This window comes from Protopterus annectens, chromosome 13.part0, assembly GCF_019279795.1.
Source record: "Protopterus annectens isolate FY-2018-M chromosome 13.part0, PAN1.0, whole genome shotgun sequence".
Lineage (NCBI taxonomy): Eukaryota > Metazoa > Chordata > Ceratodontiformes > Protopteridae > Protopterus > Protopterus annectens.
This window is the reverse complement of record NC_056747.1, coordinates 794,991,358-795,007,442: the sequence shown is the minus strand read 5'-3', so window position 1 is coordinate 795,007,442 and position 16,085 is coordinate 794,991,358. Positions and strand designations below refer to the sequence as shown.

The following is a 16,085-nucleotide window of genomic DNA, read 5'->3' as shown; positions in this document are numbered from 1 at the left end:
TGCTTATTTGTTTGTAATGTATTATAGTGTTATATATGCTGTCTTTGCTCACCTATAGTTACACAACTTGTAGTCTAAGCAAGTACTTTATACAAAACAGCCACAATATTGACCTGTGATGAAAATACGACACTGAGAAGTAATCTGCCAGCTGTTCTGTGCTGTTAGACAAAATGGTCAGCTTCAGAGATGCCTGCATCAGTCTGAAGAATGATTTTGCTCTGGGAAGTTACAGTAAAATAGTGCAGGTGAAACACGGAATGATTTTATAAGTCTCAGTATAAACCAGAAGCTTAGCATGTAAACAAAAAAGTGTATAAAGTTGTAAAACAGTAGATGAACTGTAAATAAACAATGTAGCTCCTTGTTTTCACCACACTAAATTTCACTGCAGAATATCAGAATTTTCCATGTAGAATTGAACTTATGATATTGCTGCAGTGAAGTTGGTTGGGTTAAGTGGGCTGCATTGGTTGTAGATGTTTTTGTTTAAACCTCAGAATAATGCTTGCATAAAGTGTTACTCACAGACATTTTTTATTGGGTGAAGCAGCCTCAATGCCCTTTGGTACTACTGGTTAAATTGAGTTCAGACCCATTCATTACCTGTTAGCTACCATCCTGTCCTATTCTTGAAAACACCAGCAATCAGGTGGCTCACCATGCTTTTAAACAGAAAGTAGTTTGCAGTGGGTTAGGTTAGGCATATCAGCAGACCGGTTTCACCTCATTGGTGTCATCAGTGTGTCATGTTTTTTCTTCAGCAGCACTGAATAGTGCTCTTTTGTAGTTTGTTTGATGCCTGCTGGTTTAAAATGTAACAATTTGTTATAAGGATGTCATTCTAATGTATTTTGTGCACTGGTGAGATTAAAACTGAGATGTTTAAAAGGAAGCTTCTGGATATATCATTCCATGCTGAATTAACTGTTTGAAAACAGTAACTACTCTGAAGTCATTTATTATGAAGTTTAAAAGGAACTTTCTGGCTACATTTTTATGTAGATTTTCTGCTTGATAACAGTCGGCATTTGGAAATAGACTCTTGCATGATGCTGCATTATAACAGACTTTAGAGATATTTATATGAGTGCTGAATATTTTTTTGCTATCTGTGTGTGTGTATGTGTGTGTGTGTGTGTGTGTATATATATATATATATATATATATATGTATATATGTGTGTGTGTGTGTGTATGTATACATACACACACACACACACACACACATAGGTGTGTTGATACATACAAAGAAAACTTTGTAGTGAGGTACAAAGGTATTCCAGCCTTAGGGGGTAAAATGTCTCCTATCCTTAAGGAAAAACATTACACCACAGGGAAAAGTGGTACTTGAGCATCAAAGTTGCAACTAAGCCTCCTTAAAACTCTCCACAGGGATTCTACAACAGAAACAAGTGCTCCCCCCTTTCTCCCCTGAAGAGTAATGAGCAGGCAGAGTTGTATCACTCCTACCTTCCTGCAACAGCTCCACTAGGTACCTGAGCTGCAGTTCATACTCTGGTCACCTGGCTCACAACCAGGGCTTTATCCCTGTACACCAGTAGAACTGGCTATGCTTGAGACTAATTCTTTTTGAAAGCTGAAGTGGTTAAGTAAGACTTTAACAAGTGGTAGTGTATACAGAATTGTTTCTGTGCCAAATGGTAAGTAGAGGTTACATCTGTTAACAAATTTATTGGCCATTCACTGCACACATAGCCTATAGTATATGAACTGTGTTAATGCTTCTTTATTAACAGCTGCATTTTATATAATTTGTCTTTTATTTCTGGTGTACTAAGTTACATTCTGCTTTAACAGCTGCAGCATTTGTACGAAGAAGCAGAATCGGCACTTCATTGTGCCAGCATCTAGATTTCATCTACTTAAGGTAACATTTATCATACATGTATGGGTCGGGAAATGAGAAGCATGTACAAGATATGTCACACACTAGAAGATATAGTGTCACTATTTCCATGTATCTGTGATTTCTGCAATACCAGTTAGTTCCACTGCACTAACTTCTCCCCTACCCCTCACTGTCATCACTCTGGTTTAAGATGAGATTCACTTAATAAAGCTTTGGAAACACAGACTGCTGTAACAGACCAGCATCATCCTGTCCTTCAGCTATTTCTCCTCTATCTTTTTTTACTGTGGTTGTGCTAGCATTTAATGGTGCAAATAACCAGATTTTGTGTACTTCTGAATTACCCATATCCTTCAGTATTTTCTAATTTAGCAGTCCAATAACCACTGCTGGTATAGACTTTTAATTCCACTATGTAAATGTTGTCGTCCTCCTTTCTGAGTAGGCAACAGTGATCATTTTGTAGTAGCAATTCAGATCATCAGCTCAGCAGAGAACAAGACACATTACTGAGTTCGTATTCCACTGGACTAGATGGAAGTCTTTTAAAGTGAACATTATTTTAATTATTGTTTTCTAATTATAAAAAAAACTATGTATTAAGCAGATGTGTTGTAATGAAGCTTTTGCCATACTCAGTGGATTAGTGTCTGAATTTTTGCAGGTGACCCCTTTTCAGTACTACACTTGGGTCACTGGGGGATGAACTGACTGAAGTACAGAATTATTGGTCTTTCTGTTGAAAAGTGTCTTTAATCAAGCTTTGTTTTTTTTTTTTGGGGGGGGGGGGGCTTAGCCAGTGCCACAGTGCTGTCTTTTCCTTGACACCAGACTTGGCCATATTTTGAAACTCATTTTTTTGAGAGTCACAGGAGTGATTTACAGCTCTTCCAGTTGCAATGCCACACTTTGTGTGTGTGTGTGGGGGGGGTTGATATCTTCTCCCATTGTCTATATGCTACCAAAAAATGTTCACTGACTGCCTAGTTCTGTGGTGGCAGTTAGTCCCAGCTTTTGGGGGAAACTAGTACATGAGCACAGTATGGGGATGTGAAGCAACAATGAATCACAGCAGATGTCTCAAGAAAAGTGTCAAACCCCAAAACAGAGTCACTTTGTTTATATTTTTATACTTTTTAAGTAGATGTCATCAGACTTTGTAAACTATGTTTAAGAAAGTGTCTTTGAATATTGATTTTTATGTAGTGTGCAGTGTTTTTTGCCCATAACAAGTTCATAGGTGTGTACTAGGCTAATGATCCTGGAGCCTTTACAAGCCTATCCCATATGATTACCCTGGCATCGTGCCACCCAACCTTAGTTCCCACTGCCTCTGCCGAGTAGAGCCACTGGAGTGATCCCCAGGGTGAATTTTCTATTTCCCATCCACTCATCAAAATTTCTCTTTTTTATCTACTGTCTGCCTTTTTTCACTCTGGATATTGCTCTCTCACTTGGCCAGGTTTGTTCCCTCATTCATTCTTGGATTCCTGCTTTGTCATCTTCTGGATTTGAGGGTACAGTGGATCCTATCCCACTAACCAGTGGGTGTAAGGTATAGAATCAATTCTGGATGGGAAGGCAGTCTATTCTAGGATGCATACATACAAAGAGAATGACACACCACAATCATTCACACATTGACACAGCACACTACACAGGCACCTATAATCACTTTAGAGGCTCATTCTGCAAGGAAACCAGAGTACCTCGCCAAAGAATAAAAGATTCACATAGAAAGCAAGCGCTGTGAGCCAGTAATATTACCAGGTGTAGCACTGTGCTGCCCTAAGTATTAAGCAACTTGTGATGGTGTGAGGTACTCCCATCTGTGCCAGGGAGAATGTGGCGGTGCATGTATGACAAGCCAGCATGTTTGGCTGGATGGTGGTGCATGTGTGACATGCCAGCATGGTTGGCTGGAGTTTTGTGTCATTTGACTGTCACACTGACTTGTACAGGTGCTTGTGTTAAAAATGTATCAACAGTGTTGTTATAACTGATTAAATGTTTATGTTTAAACAATGAATTCTGGAAGGGAAGAGTAGAAGTTTTTGAAATATAGCTTTCTGATACTGCAACAGATCTTAGCAAAGCTGCGAGTGTGTATTGTACCAGAGTCAGGTGATCAAATGTGATGTCATTCCATAACCACGACTGAGAGGATGGAACTCGCACATCATTTTGTTTTGTTTTGCTTTCTTTGGAACCTGATATAAAATCTATGACAGTTATTATAGTCAGTTCAGTCAGTTGGAAGCTCATCACCTTGCCATGTGGAAATTCCCAGCATCTATTCTTGCTTTGCTGTATTAAGTTAGCTAGGGAACAGTTATCCCTTAGACAGTTAGGAAATTGTGAGATTAGTTAAGTAGTATTTTTCTGTATCTGTTTGAATCTGTCCAACTGTGTATTTTTATTTCTCCTGTGATTTGAAACTCTGGTGTTTACTGTACTTAGATATTTAGTATTCTCATGTTTTGCATTTTATTATTTATTAAATATTTTTATATCTTTCATTGTGGCTGGACTTTTACAGAATACTTTTAACATCTTGAGAGTACTTGTGCTTATTATAGTGATGCCTCAGCCACTCCGAAAAGCCTGGCTGCTTTAGTTACACTCTACCATTTATGTTAGTATTGATTTTATTCCATATAATTGGATGCCCTTGTAAGAGCCTGAGAGTAGTTTACTGGTGGTAGCGTAGTTACCTTATAGTCTGGGTAGAAGGAGTACAGTTAGTAAATATGTGCCAACCTTTCCCTTGAGTGTGTGTGTGTGTCTGAAAGTCAAATACCCAGGTGTGGGTGTGTCAGCTACTTGGGGCTGGGACACAGTGCTTGCCAGCCTTTCCCTTGAGTGTGTGTGTGTCTGAAAATCAAATACCCAGGTGTGGGTGTGTCAGCTACTTGGGACTGGGACACAGTGCTCCAAAGTGATCTTGTTTGGGATCTGGAGAGACAGAGAGTCCAGTCCCAGAGATAGAGCATGTTCCTTGTGCGCTGTTAGGGGAAATTGTGCTTGATGCAGACAGCTGCATTTGAAAATACTGTGTAAATCCATTTCTGTTCATAGTGACAGTCTCTTACTGAATTTAGTGGTGAGGATTGAGGCTCTTTGATTACTGGCCCGGGGAAGAGAGGCCATCACACAACTAATCATCATAATTTATGTTTGCATTTCCCTTTATGTTTAGTCATCCCAAGTCACTGTTTCACTGCTGCTTCATACTTTGCCTCACGTAAGTGCACTGCAACCAAGTTAATTTCAAAACTTTTTTTAAATGGATGCAAAATGTTTATTAGTATTTTGGTACTTTGCTGACTTTATATTCAGTCATCACTACTTGCAATGCTTTAACACTATGCTATTCCAGAAGTAACTTGACCAATGAATTGAGTAACCAGCATTATTCTGAGGGCTATAATAAGCTACTGCATTAGAATTAGCAGACTAGAAAATAGCCATTCTAATTCTAATGCAGTAGCTTATTACAACCCACAGAATACTGCAGGCAGCAATATCCAATGTACCAAAATACACAGTAAATATACTGATACCATATTATGTCCTACACCACTCCTTAATCCGTGGAGTGAACCTAACCAGAAAGGTCATAGATTCATAGGTAGGTACTAGGCTATCTGCCCGAAGGCATTTATAAGCCTAGCCGGAATATGTTGGCTTTCGCTGCCCCCTTAGATTAGTTCCCTGTGCCACTGTCCAGCAGAGCCATTGAAGTGATCGCTGGGGTAAACTTTCTGTTTCCCATCCACTCGTCTAGGTTTCTCTTGAAGAGGGTTAGCGAGGAGCTCTGCCTAATGTAGATTGGAATCTTGTTCCAGAGCATGGGAAGTCTCTGGAACAGGAACCTATCCCTCCAGCACGCCCTATTTATTGTTGTGGTGAGGTTTAGATCCCTGGCGCGTGTGGCTCGAGGGGATATGGTTTTCTTTAGGTGGAGCATGTCCATCATTTTTGGGTTGGACATGGCTTTGTATGTCAGGCAGAGATCACCTCTGAGTAGGCGGTATGCAACCAAGTACAGCTGGAGTTTCTTCAGTCGAGCTGCATAGGGCATCTGCTTGAGGCCAGTGATCCTCTTGGTGAGGTACTTCTGTGGTCTTTCCAGTTGTTACAGGTGTCTTGTAAGGTACATCCCAAATGGGGCATTGTACTCTATGATGGGTCTGATGAGTGATGCGTAGAGGGGCCCAATGACATCTTTTGATCTGGATGCAAACCCTTTTGTGATTAGGTGGGCCACATAGAAGGATTTTCTAACCACTTTCTCAATGTGATTATCAAAGGAGAGGTTACTATCTACTTGGGTCCCCAGATCCCTTATTACGTCTTTCATATTTAGGGGGCTACCACCTATGTGGTAGTTTGTGGGTACTTTGTTTTTTCCAAAAGGGATGACTATGCACTTTTTGGCATTTAGCTTGAGGCCATGGTTTTGACACCAGGTATCTGTCTCAGTGAGACCCTTTTGGAGGATGTCTGTGTCAGCCAGAGAGTCAATTATAGCCCCTAGTTTGCAGTAGTCTGCGAACTTGGTCAGCCATAGTCCTCCTGTGCTTGCCTGTACCTCTGAGGTGTATGCCAAATGGGGGGGGGGGGTCCTAGGACTGAGCCCTGGGGAACACTACTTGTAACCGGTTTAGAGTCAAACCTAGCTCCTGCAACTCTTACTATGTGGGTTCTGTCCATGAGCCAGTTGGCAATCCATTTCGTGACATAGGGGTTTATGTTCAGGCTGGTGAGCTTGTCTATAATACCTGAGCGGGGAATGGTGTCAAAGGCCTTTGCGAGGTCTAGGTAGGCTGTGTGGACCACCTTTCCCTTGTCTATAGCCTCGGTAACTGTCTCAAAGAAGTCCACCAGGTTTATGAGGCATGTTCTTCCCTTAACAAAGCCGAACTGGGTAGGGTCCAGTGTTTGGAGGTTCCCAATGTCTCTGTTAATGAGATCCATGATGATGCACTCCATAGCTTTGCAGACCAAGCTAGTCAGGCTTATAGGGTGATAGTTCCCGGGGTCCGTTGTGGCTCCACCTTTGTGGAGCGGAATAACCGTTGCTATGCGCCACTCTGTGGGCACTTAGCCTGTGGAGAGGCTGAGTTTAAACAGTGTGTTTAGGTGAGGGGTTAGTTCATCTTTGAGTTCATGTAGGACGCAGCCTGGGACACCGTCCAGTCCCATTGATGCTGTGTTTTTGGCTTTGGCTTTGGAGAGGGCTGTTTTAACCTGAGTGTGTGATTTCAGGGGCACTACATTCTTCTGGTATAGTTATGGGCCCTTTTGGGGGTGAAGTTTGCACTGAACCTGTCTGCCAGGATGTTGGCTATATCAGTCGGTTCAGTGTATTTTGTGCCATTCTGCACTAACTCCGAGCAGATCTGAGAATTGCCACTTAGATTCTTGACATAGCTAAAGAATGGCTTGTGGTTATCTTTGGAGTCCATGGCAATTTTTCTTTCGAAGCCAGTCTTGGATAATTTTATGAGGGAATGCAGTTTCTTGCTGATACTGATCAGGGATGTCTTCCCTACTTGGTATTTTACTCTTTTCTGTAATTGTTTCCTCCTTCTATTGTATAGCTTGTTTATGACAGGGGTCCACCAGACTGGTTTCCTTTTCTTGGAGGAGTGAGTCTTGGTTTTGTCTGGGATAGCACGAGCCATGCATTCTTTTAGGTGCCCGTATAGTGCATTAGTAAAGGATATTGCAACTTGGACAGCATTATCCTTTAGCATAGGGGCTTTGAAACTTCCCACCTCGGTCTTAAATAACGTAAAGTTTGCTTTTGAAAAATTTTTCATTGTGGTTTCTTTGACCGGCGGTGGTGGCAGAATGTGGATATCCAGATGTGTGCTCCACGAACTCAACGAGGAATTAAACCCACAGCTAGGACAGCTGTTTAATCATAGTCTCATCTCTGGATACGTACCCAGGGAGTGGCGCACTGCGACTGTGGTCCCACTTCACAAAGGCGGTGCTTCCACCGACCCTGGAAATTACCGGCCCATTAGCTTGACAAGCCTTATCTGCAAAGCCATGAAGAGGATCATAATGGACCTCATAAATAAAGACATAGGGAATTTGCAGACTTTGGATCCAACCCAGTTTGGCTTTGTCAAAGGCAGATCATGCCTTTTAAACTTGGTTGACTTTTTCGAAACAGTCACCAAAGCCATTGATGAGGGAAAGGTAGTCCATACAGCCTACCTCGATCTGGCGAAGGCCTTCGATACAATACCCCACTCGGGTATCATTGAAAAACTCATCAGCTTAAATGTTAACCCATACATCACAAGATGGGTTGCAAACTGGCTGAGTGACAGAACCCACAGGGTCAGAGTTGCTGGCGCCATGTCAGACTCAAAACCTGTCACAAGTGGTGTCCCACAGGGCTCAGTCCTGGGCCCACTCTTGTTTGGCATCTACTTTTCCAGTACAAGCAAACACAGGAGGGTTATGGCTGACAAAGTTTGCAGATGACTGCAAACTGGGCCGTAGTCGAAAACACATCTGACACAGATATCCTTCAGAAGGGTCTCACAGAAACGGATAACTGGTGCCAGAGCCATGGCCTAAAGTTAAATGCCAAAAAATGCATAGTCATACCCTTCGGGAAAAACAAGGTTACCCCTAGCTACCATATAGGTGGCAACCCACTGAGCACAGAAGAAGTTATCAGGGACCTGGGGACCCAGGTTGACAGTAGCCTGTCATTCGACACCCATGTAGCTAAAGTAGTTAGGAAAACCTTCTACATTGCCCACCTTATCATGAAGGGATTCACATCTAGATCAAGGGAGGTCATAGTCTCCCTATACTCATCACTCATCAGACCAATGATTGAGTACAATGCCCCATTCGGAATGTATCTGACCCGACACTTGCAGCAGCTGGAGAGGCCACAAAAGTTCCTCACCAAAAGGAAAATCTGTCCTATGCTGCCCAACTGAAAGAACTCCAGCTCTATTCAGTCGCTTACCGCTTGCTCAGAGGTGACCTTTGCCTGACATACAAGGCCATGTCAAACCCAGATTTGATGAATATGCTTCACCTCAAAAAATCTAGATCCGTCAGAGCCACAAGGGCGGGAGACTTAAACCTCGATACGGCTATTAATAGGACGTGCTGGAGGGATAGATTCATCACCCAAAGACTCCCTATGCTGTGGAACAAAATCCCGGTATATGTGAGGCAGAGCACCTCGCTGGCCTTGTTCAAGAGAAATCTTGACCAATGGATGGGAGATCGCAGATATACCCCAGGGATTACCTCAGTGTCACTGCTCGACAGAGGCACAGCAAAATAATGGGTATAGTTCCCCATACTAAAGGGGTGGCGTAAGCCACAAAACTATGGGCTAGGCTTGTAAATGCCCTCGGGCAGATAGCCTAGTATGAACCTATGGTCAGATCTAACCAGCGAGGGGTTGACCTCCGGTGTGGAACACCAGTCACCCATGTTGGTGATGACCAGGTCCAATATGTTGTCACCTCTGGTGGCGGTGTTGACCACTTGATCCAGGGTGTTTGAGTTTATAAATTCTAGGAAATGTTGGGCAAGGGAGTTTGTACTTGAGTGGTTCTCCCAGTTAATGTTTGGGTAATTGAAATCACCCAATATCAGGGTGTTTGGTAGGACCTTTATGTTTCCCAGTGTTTCCAGGAATGCGGAGTGGGGGTCCTGGGACATGGTGGGTGATCTGTAGCAAGCTGTAATTTGAATAGCAGTTTTGCCCGTTGTTAGTTGCACGTGGATGATCTCTGAAGCATCGTGCTGTGCCACTAACCTGGAGGTGTGGGTAACCTTGATGAATATGGATACTCCCCCACCTTTTGTATTTCGGTCATGGTTTTTATGACCAAAATGTATGGTATGAGTTGTAGCCTGGTAGTGCTAGGGTGCTCTCTGGAGTCTTAAACCAGGTTTCTGTTACTGCATATGTATCGATTTTCTCCATACTGAGCAGTGCCTCGAGTGCGTGCATTTTGATGTTTAGACTTCTGGCATTGAGTAGCATTACCCTCATTTTTTTGTTACTTGTGCTATTTACGGCGGTGGGTTTGTCTTTTGAGCCTTGCCTAAAAAAGGCACTATGGGGGTGGCAAGAGCCTTGGCCGTATTCGAAAGCCTAAGGGTGACAGGTGCAAGCTGTCTCTAGCGAAGCAGCGTGGCTTGTCGAGCATGTCATCCCAGGCTGACAGACACTGGATCCCCTTTGAATGACACCAGAAGCTTAGCCAATTGTTGAAACTGATATATTTTTCTCTATAACGTGGTATCATTCTTGGTGAGGGCAGGATGCTACTCAGGGTCAAGGTCATACCGGCCTGGGCTACGTGATCAGAGAGCTCCTCCATGTCTCTTTTCATGTAGTCCAGGGAGGTATGGCTCAGGTCATTCACACCAGCATCGACAATGACAGAGTCTTATTTGTACTTGTTCTGGAGTGACCTGAGTGCTTTTGTTATGTGGTGGATCCTGGCACCTGACAGGCAGCTAACAGTAACCTGCTTCTTGTTCAGCCTAGTGCGTGGGACGTCAGTGTGCCTGACTATAGAGTCACCTATTACTAGTGTGTTGGGTATGTTATTTTGCCTTAAGGGCTGTGATTGCCTGGCACACTGGTTTTGTGAAGTATGTGTTTCATAGTTTGTGTTGGGAGGTGGAGGTTGTTTGGATGTCTGCTTTGGAAGTCTCTGTTGCTTTTGCAGATTTTTATTTTGAGCCTCCGATTATGTTTTCATGTATTTATATGTGTTTTTTGCCTGTGCTGGTTTCATAGGTCTATGTGAGACTAGTGGTGTGATGCAAGTAATTCCCTTCTCCTCCTGACTGCCTGGTCCAGTCTTGGGTTGAAAGAGCTTAGCCGCAAATTTGGCTGTATAATTGCATCTCTCGCATGTATTAGTGATTGGTGGAAGGAGGGAGAGGGTTGTCTGTGTACATGAGGCAATTTTAACATTGCCTCAAAATGCCCAGCTTCACCAGTTGGACCAGAGAGTACACCTGAAACTGCCCTTTGGACATGCCTGGATAGGTACAGTGAACTGTTTTACTGATTGGCTGGTAAGGTCAAATAGAGAACCTTGTCCTCTACAGTATAGCGGGGTCTAGTGCTAAGGTTTATTAGTGCCTGCAATGAGTTTTGAGCAAGTGCAGGGATGAGAAGTGAATGGTTTGAGTGCTTAAGTTGAAAGTTTGTCTAGTTCCAAGGGAAAAATTGAAGAATGGACTTTGTGGAGTCAGTAATAGTTATACCCTAGCTAACCTGCATGCAAAACCACGCAAATGCGGGTTTTATAGCAGGGAAATGAAAGAGAGAGAAATTAGTCCAAAATGGCCAATAAACTACTAATTTCTGGGCTGAAATCACTCCTCCAGGGACAGATAGGCTGCTCAAAGCTCCCTCTCTCACAGTGAACAGAGAAACTTCCTTCTATCCAAGCAAGGTATGGGCAAACACAAAAACTTGTGACACAGCCCCGAATTCAGCACTAATCTGAAGACTGGACTATACTAGCTTAGAAAGGTGGGAAAACAAGTAGATTTTTTTTTTCAGAAAATAAAGCAGATACAATCAAAAAAACACTTGCACAGAAATGGCTATCAGACTTGAGTGTGTAGTCTACAACAGTTAAAACAGGTAATTTAACGCAAAAATGACTTTGTTAAAGTGCAGGCAGTAAAATAAGTACAATATGTAGCTGAAACAAGCTTTCTAAATCACATAAACTCTAGAAAATTGGCATTTTAGGTGGAATTAGCTAATGGCAGCAAGAAAATGCAAAAAAATGATACTTCAATCACTCCAAAGTCTGTCATTTGTCTTTCTCCTGCTGTAGAACTCTGCAGGGCACCAGGCAGGAGCTTGCTGAGCTGTATACTAACGCAAAAAACTCGCAAATGGGGGGTTTATAGCAGAGAAATGAAAGAGAGAGAAATTAGCCCAAAATGGCCAATAAACTACTAATTTCTGGGCTGAAACCACTCCTCCAGGGACAGATAGGTTGCTCAAAGCTCCTTCTCTCACAGTGAACATAGAAACTTCCTTCTATCCAAGTAAGGTATGAGCAAACACATAAACTTGTAACACAGCCCTGAATTCAGCACTTACCTGAAAACTGGACTATACTAGCTTAGAAAGACAGGAAAACAAGTATATATATATATATATATATTTTTTTTTTCAGAAAATAAAGCAGATGCAATCAAAGAAACACTTTAAATGCACAATAATGGCTATCACACTTGAGTGTGTAGCCTACAACAGTTAAACAGGTAATTTAAACACAAAAACGACTTTGTTAAAGTGCAGGCAGTAAAATAAGTACAATATGTAGCTGAAACAAGCTTTCTAAATCACATAAACTCTAGAAAATTGGTATTTTAGGCGGAATTAGCTAAAGGCAACAAGAAAATGCAGAAAAATGATACTTAATCACTCCAAAGTCTCTCTGCTGCTGTAGACAAGTCAAACAAGTAATACTTGAGCCTAAGTACTTTGCACTGAAAATAGTTAATTGTGTTAACAGATAAACAACATTTAGGTTAAAAAATTACTAGTTGCTAGTTGACTGCTGGAAGATCTTCATGAACCATTTAAATAACTGGGATTTCACCAAGCAGCTGGGCAGTCTTATATTATTTGAATATCTCTTGTAATATACTGGACATCCCTTACACATGAAGAGGATAGCTGCTTCCATTACATTTCTAAGGATTTTTAAGCTGTTAACATGAAGTGAGATATGAGTTTCCATTATTTTGAGCAGGTGCATAGCGTATCAATATCCTGTTATGAGCAGTTGTCCTTTCAGCTTTATCCTGTCTTGCTATAACCTGTGAAGAATACTTGGAATTAATCCTTTAAACTCTGCATGACCAGAACAGCACTTCATTTTGTCTTCCCATTCTTTTCCACATTTACACATAGTCCAGGTATCAGTTTAGCAAGTTTTGTGGAAGAACTGATGAAAACATTACCAAATTAAATATTTGAGCTTGTTAATATCAGTACATTTAAGAAAAACATCAGTAATATATATCTGCCCTTAAATTTAAGTAGTGCAGTTGAAATGAAGGAAATAAAATACTTTTGTTATAAACAGATCACACTAAGACTGTCATCTGGCTTCCACCTCTATAAAGAATAACTGCATTTTGTGCATCTATGATGAAACGTACCCTCTAACTAGCCGTGTCTCTGCATAGACCCTAGGCAGTGTGAATTCACATAGCGGTCTGGGCATTGAAAGAGCTTAGCATGATATAGGAGTGAGTAGCTGATACTGAATTGCCCATCCTGGGTGAGGGGTTGGCACATTTTAGGAGCACTGTCTGAGGAAAGATCTTAAATGTATATGGGGATGTAACCATATTTACTAGATATTCAGTCCTGTCCTATCAGCATGCTAATGAAAATAATGTATTTGCCTGGCATAACTGCACTGCAAATTACTGCTGCCTTGGGTCCCCATTACCCTTGTACTCAGCAGTCTTTTTTTTTTTTCAAAAGTGATTTCATCAACTTTTAAACTGAGTTCAAGCTTTGTGACATAGAAGTTTTGGCCCTAACTAAGATTAGATGTTCATCGTGTTTCACTGTTGCAGTCATGATTGTAGGGTTCTCCCCTGCCGGCAGGCAGTCCTCGGTCGGCCAGAATCCCAAAGTCTGGGTCCGGCGTCGGCTGTTCAACCATGCTCCTTGACGTCAGAGCATCAGGAGTACAAAGCTGACAGCCGACGCCATCTTCTCCAGTCTTTCTTGCCGTGCGGTGATAGCAGTTCGCAAGTGCCGGTCGGCTGACTCCTGACGATTTTTTTGATAAATTTCAGTCCGAAGACTTTCTTCTCCACTCAAAGATAAGTACCCCATTGGGGAAACCTTTTCTTGTTCCAGTCCGATGTCAGAAAAAGTTAATAATTGCATTTCGTGTGGGAAGCAAATACCTCATAAGGATTTTCATTCTTACTGTATTCCTTTCTTAGGCCCTAACCACGACGTAGCTAGTTGTCGGTTTTGTGCTAGATTCAATCAACGTACAATTAAACGAAGGTACGATTTTGCTTTTCATTACTTCGGTAGGCACTTTAACTACAAAATGTCGTCGGATACGGTTCCGGCTACCGGAGTTCACAAACGTCGCAAGGATAAAGACAGGCCTCCGAGGTCCAAATCTGATGATAGTGCACAAGCGGAGCCAGCTTCAGGTTCGGCCGTCGTCAGTGAGGTGCTTTTGCAGCCCCTGTCATCGGCCATTTCAGAACCGATGGCCGAAACGGACTCTCATGAGGAGCCAACAAGGCCTTTAAATATCTCTATTGCAGGACCTTCGGACAATGCTCCTTCGGACGGGTCCGGAGCTGCTGTGCAGGTACCGGCTTCTGAAGGGGTTTTCAGGCCTACTCAGCTTACAATAAAGGCAAAGCCAAAGACAAAGGCAAAGACTCCTTCTAAATCAAAGACTGTAACACAGGCCTCTTCTGAACCGACTCCCAAGTCACAGAAACAGTTACTCAAGATAGCGGAGGATTTACTTACTATGATTAGGGGTTCACGTCCTCCTCCAGATAAAAGGCCAAGGCAAGATGTTTATTATGATTCCTCTGATCAGGCTTTTGTTTCTTCAGTTTCCTCTTCTGACCAGGAATATTCTTTCCCTCCTTATGAGGATTCTGATGCTGAGGAATCTATTCCCTCAGCTTCTCTCCCTGAGGATTTCTCTTTTGGGGAAACTTTGCATGAAATGAGGGAACATTTCCACTGGGAAGGACGGGAGTATTCAGAATCTAAGAAAAGACTAAGGGATTTTCTTCTTGTCCCCCAACATAGACCCCTGGCTAGTCCTCCTGTTTTGGATATTGTGGATGATGCTTTTTCGGAGGCTAATTTAACCCCTGATTCTTTTCCTCCTGCTCCTGTCAAGCCAGATAGATATTACAGGGTTCCTGATTCCCACCAGTTTTTATACAAGAACCCTTCTACTGACCCTGAAACCATTTCTCAGGGCCCTAAGGGAGTTAAGGCCGCTTCTGCCAAAAATCCCATTCCCACTGAAAAGGATTCTAGATCTTTAGAAAGATGGGGCAAAAAAGTGTACATTTCTGCTACTTTGTCCATCAGGGCTTTAAACTGTCAGTTTCATATGCTGAAATACCAGCAATTCCTCTTGTCTGTTTTATAACAAAAGCTTACTTCCATTTCTGCCCGTGCAGATGATAAGGAATTACATGATTATTGCATGCCACTGAGCAAGTTGGAAAGCATGGTTTACACTGTGGATTTGATGCCTTGGAGGCTTCTTGTAGGGCTGCTGCCTCCGGCACAGTCATTAGAAGGCATGCATGGCCAGAACAAGTGAAAGCTAAATTATTGGATGCTCCTGTTCAGCATAATGTCTTGTTTGGATCAAAAGCTGAAGAAGTGATTAAAAAGATGGAGGATAAGGCGAAATCCATGCAAACAGTTAAAGATTTCTTACAAGTACAGCCACCAAGATTTAGCAGAAATTGGCCTTCTAAAAATTGGTCCTTTCCCACTTCAGATAGGCCTCAGAGGGGTAGATACAGACACCCCAGAGGAAGGCCTCAAACACGAGGTTCTTATAGACCAAGACAGTGGACTGCTTCCACCCCTAGGGGAGGAGAGGACAGGTCACAAACTCATAGGAAACAAACTCAATGACTCCCTCTGTTGGGCTGCAGGAACTTCTTGCCTGGAAGCCCCTCTCGGAGGAAAACTCTCTCTTTTTTATCAAAATTGGACTCGTATAACCCAAGACAAGTGGGTTCTGGATGTGGTTCTAAGAGGTTACAAATTCCATTTTCATACTCTGCCAAGGCCAAGCGGATGGCCAGACCTTCCAAAACATCAATGGATGGAGGCCTTAAACCAGGTGGAAGCTCTTTTGGCTATGAAAGCCATAGAACTGGTTCCACTTTCCGAGATGGGACAAGGTTTTTACTCAAGGCTCTTTCTAGTCCCCAGGAAGCAAAACTCATGGAGACCCATTCTGGATCTGTCAGTCTTGAACACCTTTCTAGAGATTCCAAAATTCAAGATGCTTACTCTACAGCAGCTACTTCCAATGCTGTCCAAAGATGCTTGGATGGTAACTTTGGATTTAAAGGAGGCATATTTACACATTCCCATCAGGAAAAAATGCAGAAAATACCTCAGGTTCAAG

The 16,085-nt window shown here is 42.4% G+C and overlaps 1 protein-coding gene across 1 annotated transcript in view; it reads left to right on the top strand.

Annotated features, from left to right (window-relative positions):
* The window catches only part of CENPV (centromere protein V), a 285,582-nt gene that overhangs the window by 162,437 nt on the left and 107,060 nt on the right, over nucleotides 1–16,085 (top strand). The window contains exon 3 of the mRNA XM_044054522.1: nucleotides 1,821–1,890. Within this exon, the coding sequence (XP_043910457.1) occupies nucleotides 1,821–1,890 (70 nt within the window). The remainder of the gene's footprint in view (nucleotides 1–1,820; nucleotides 1,891–16,085) is intronic.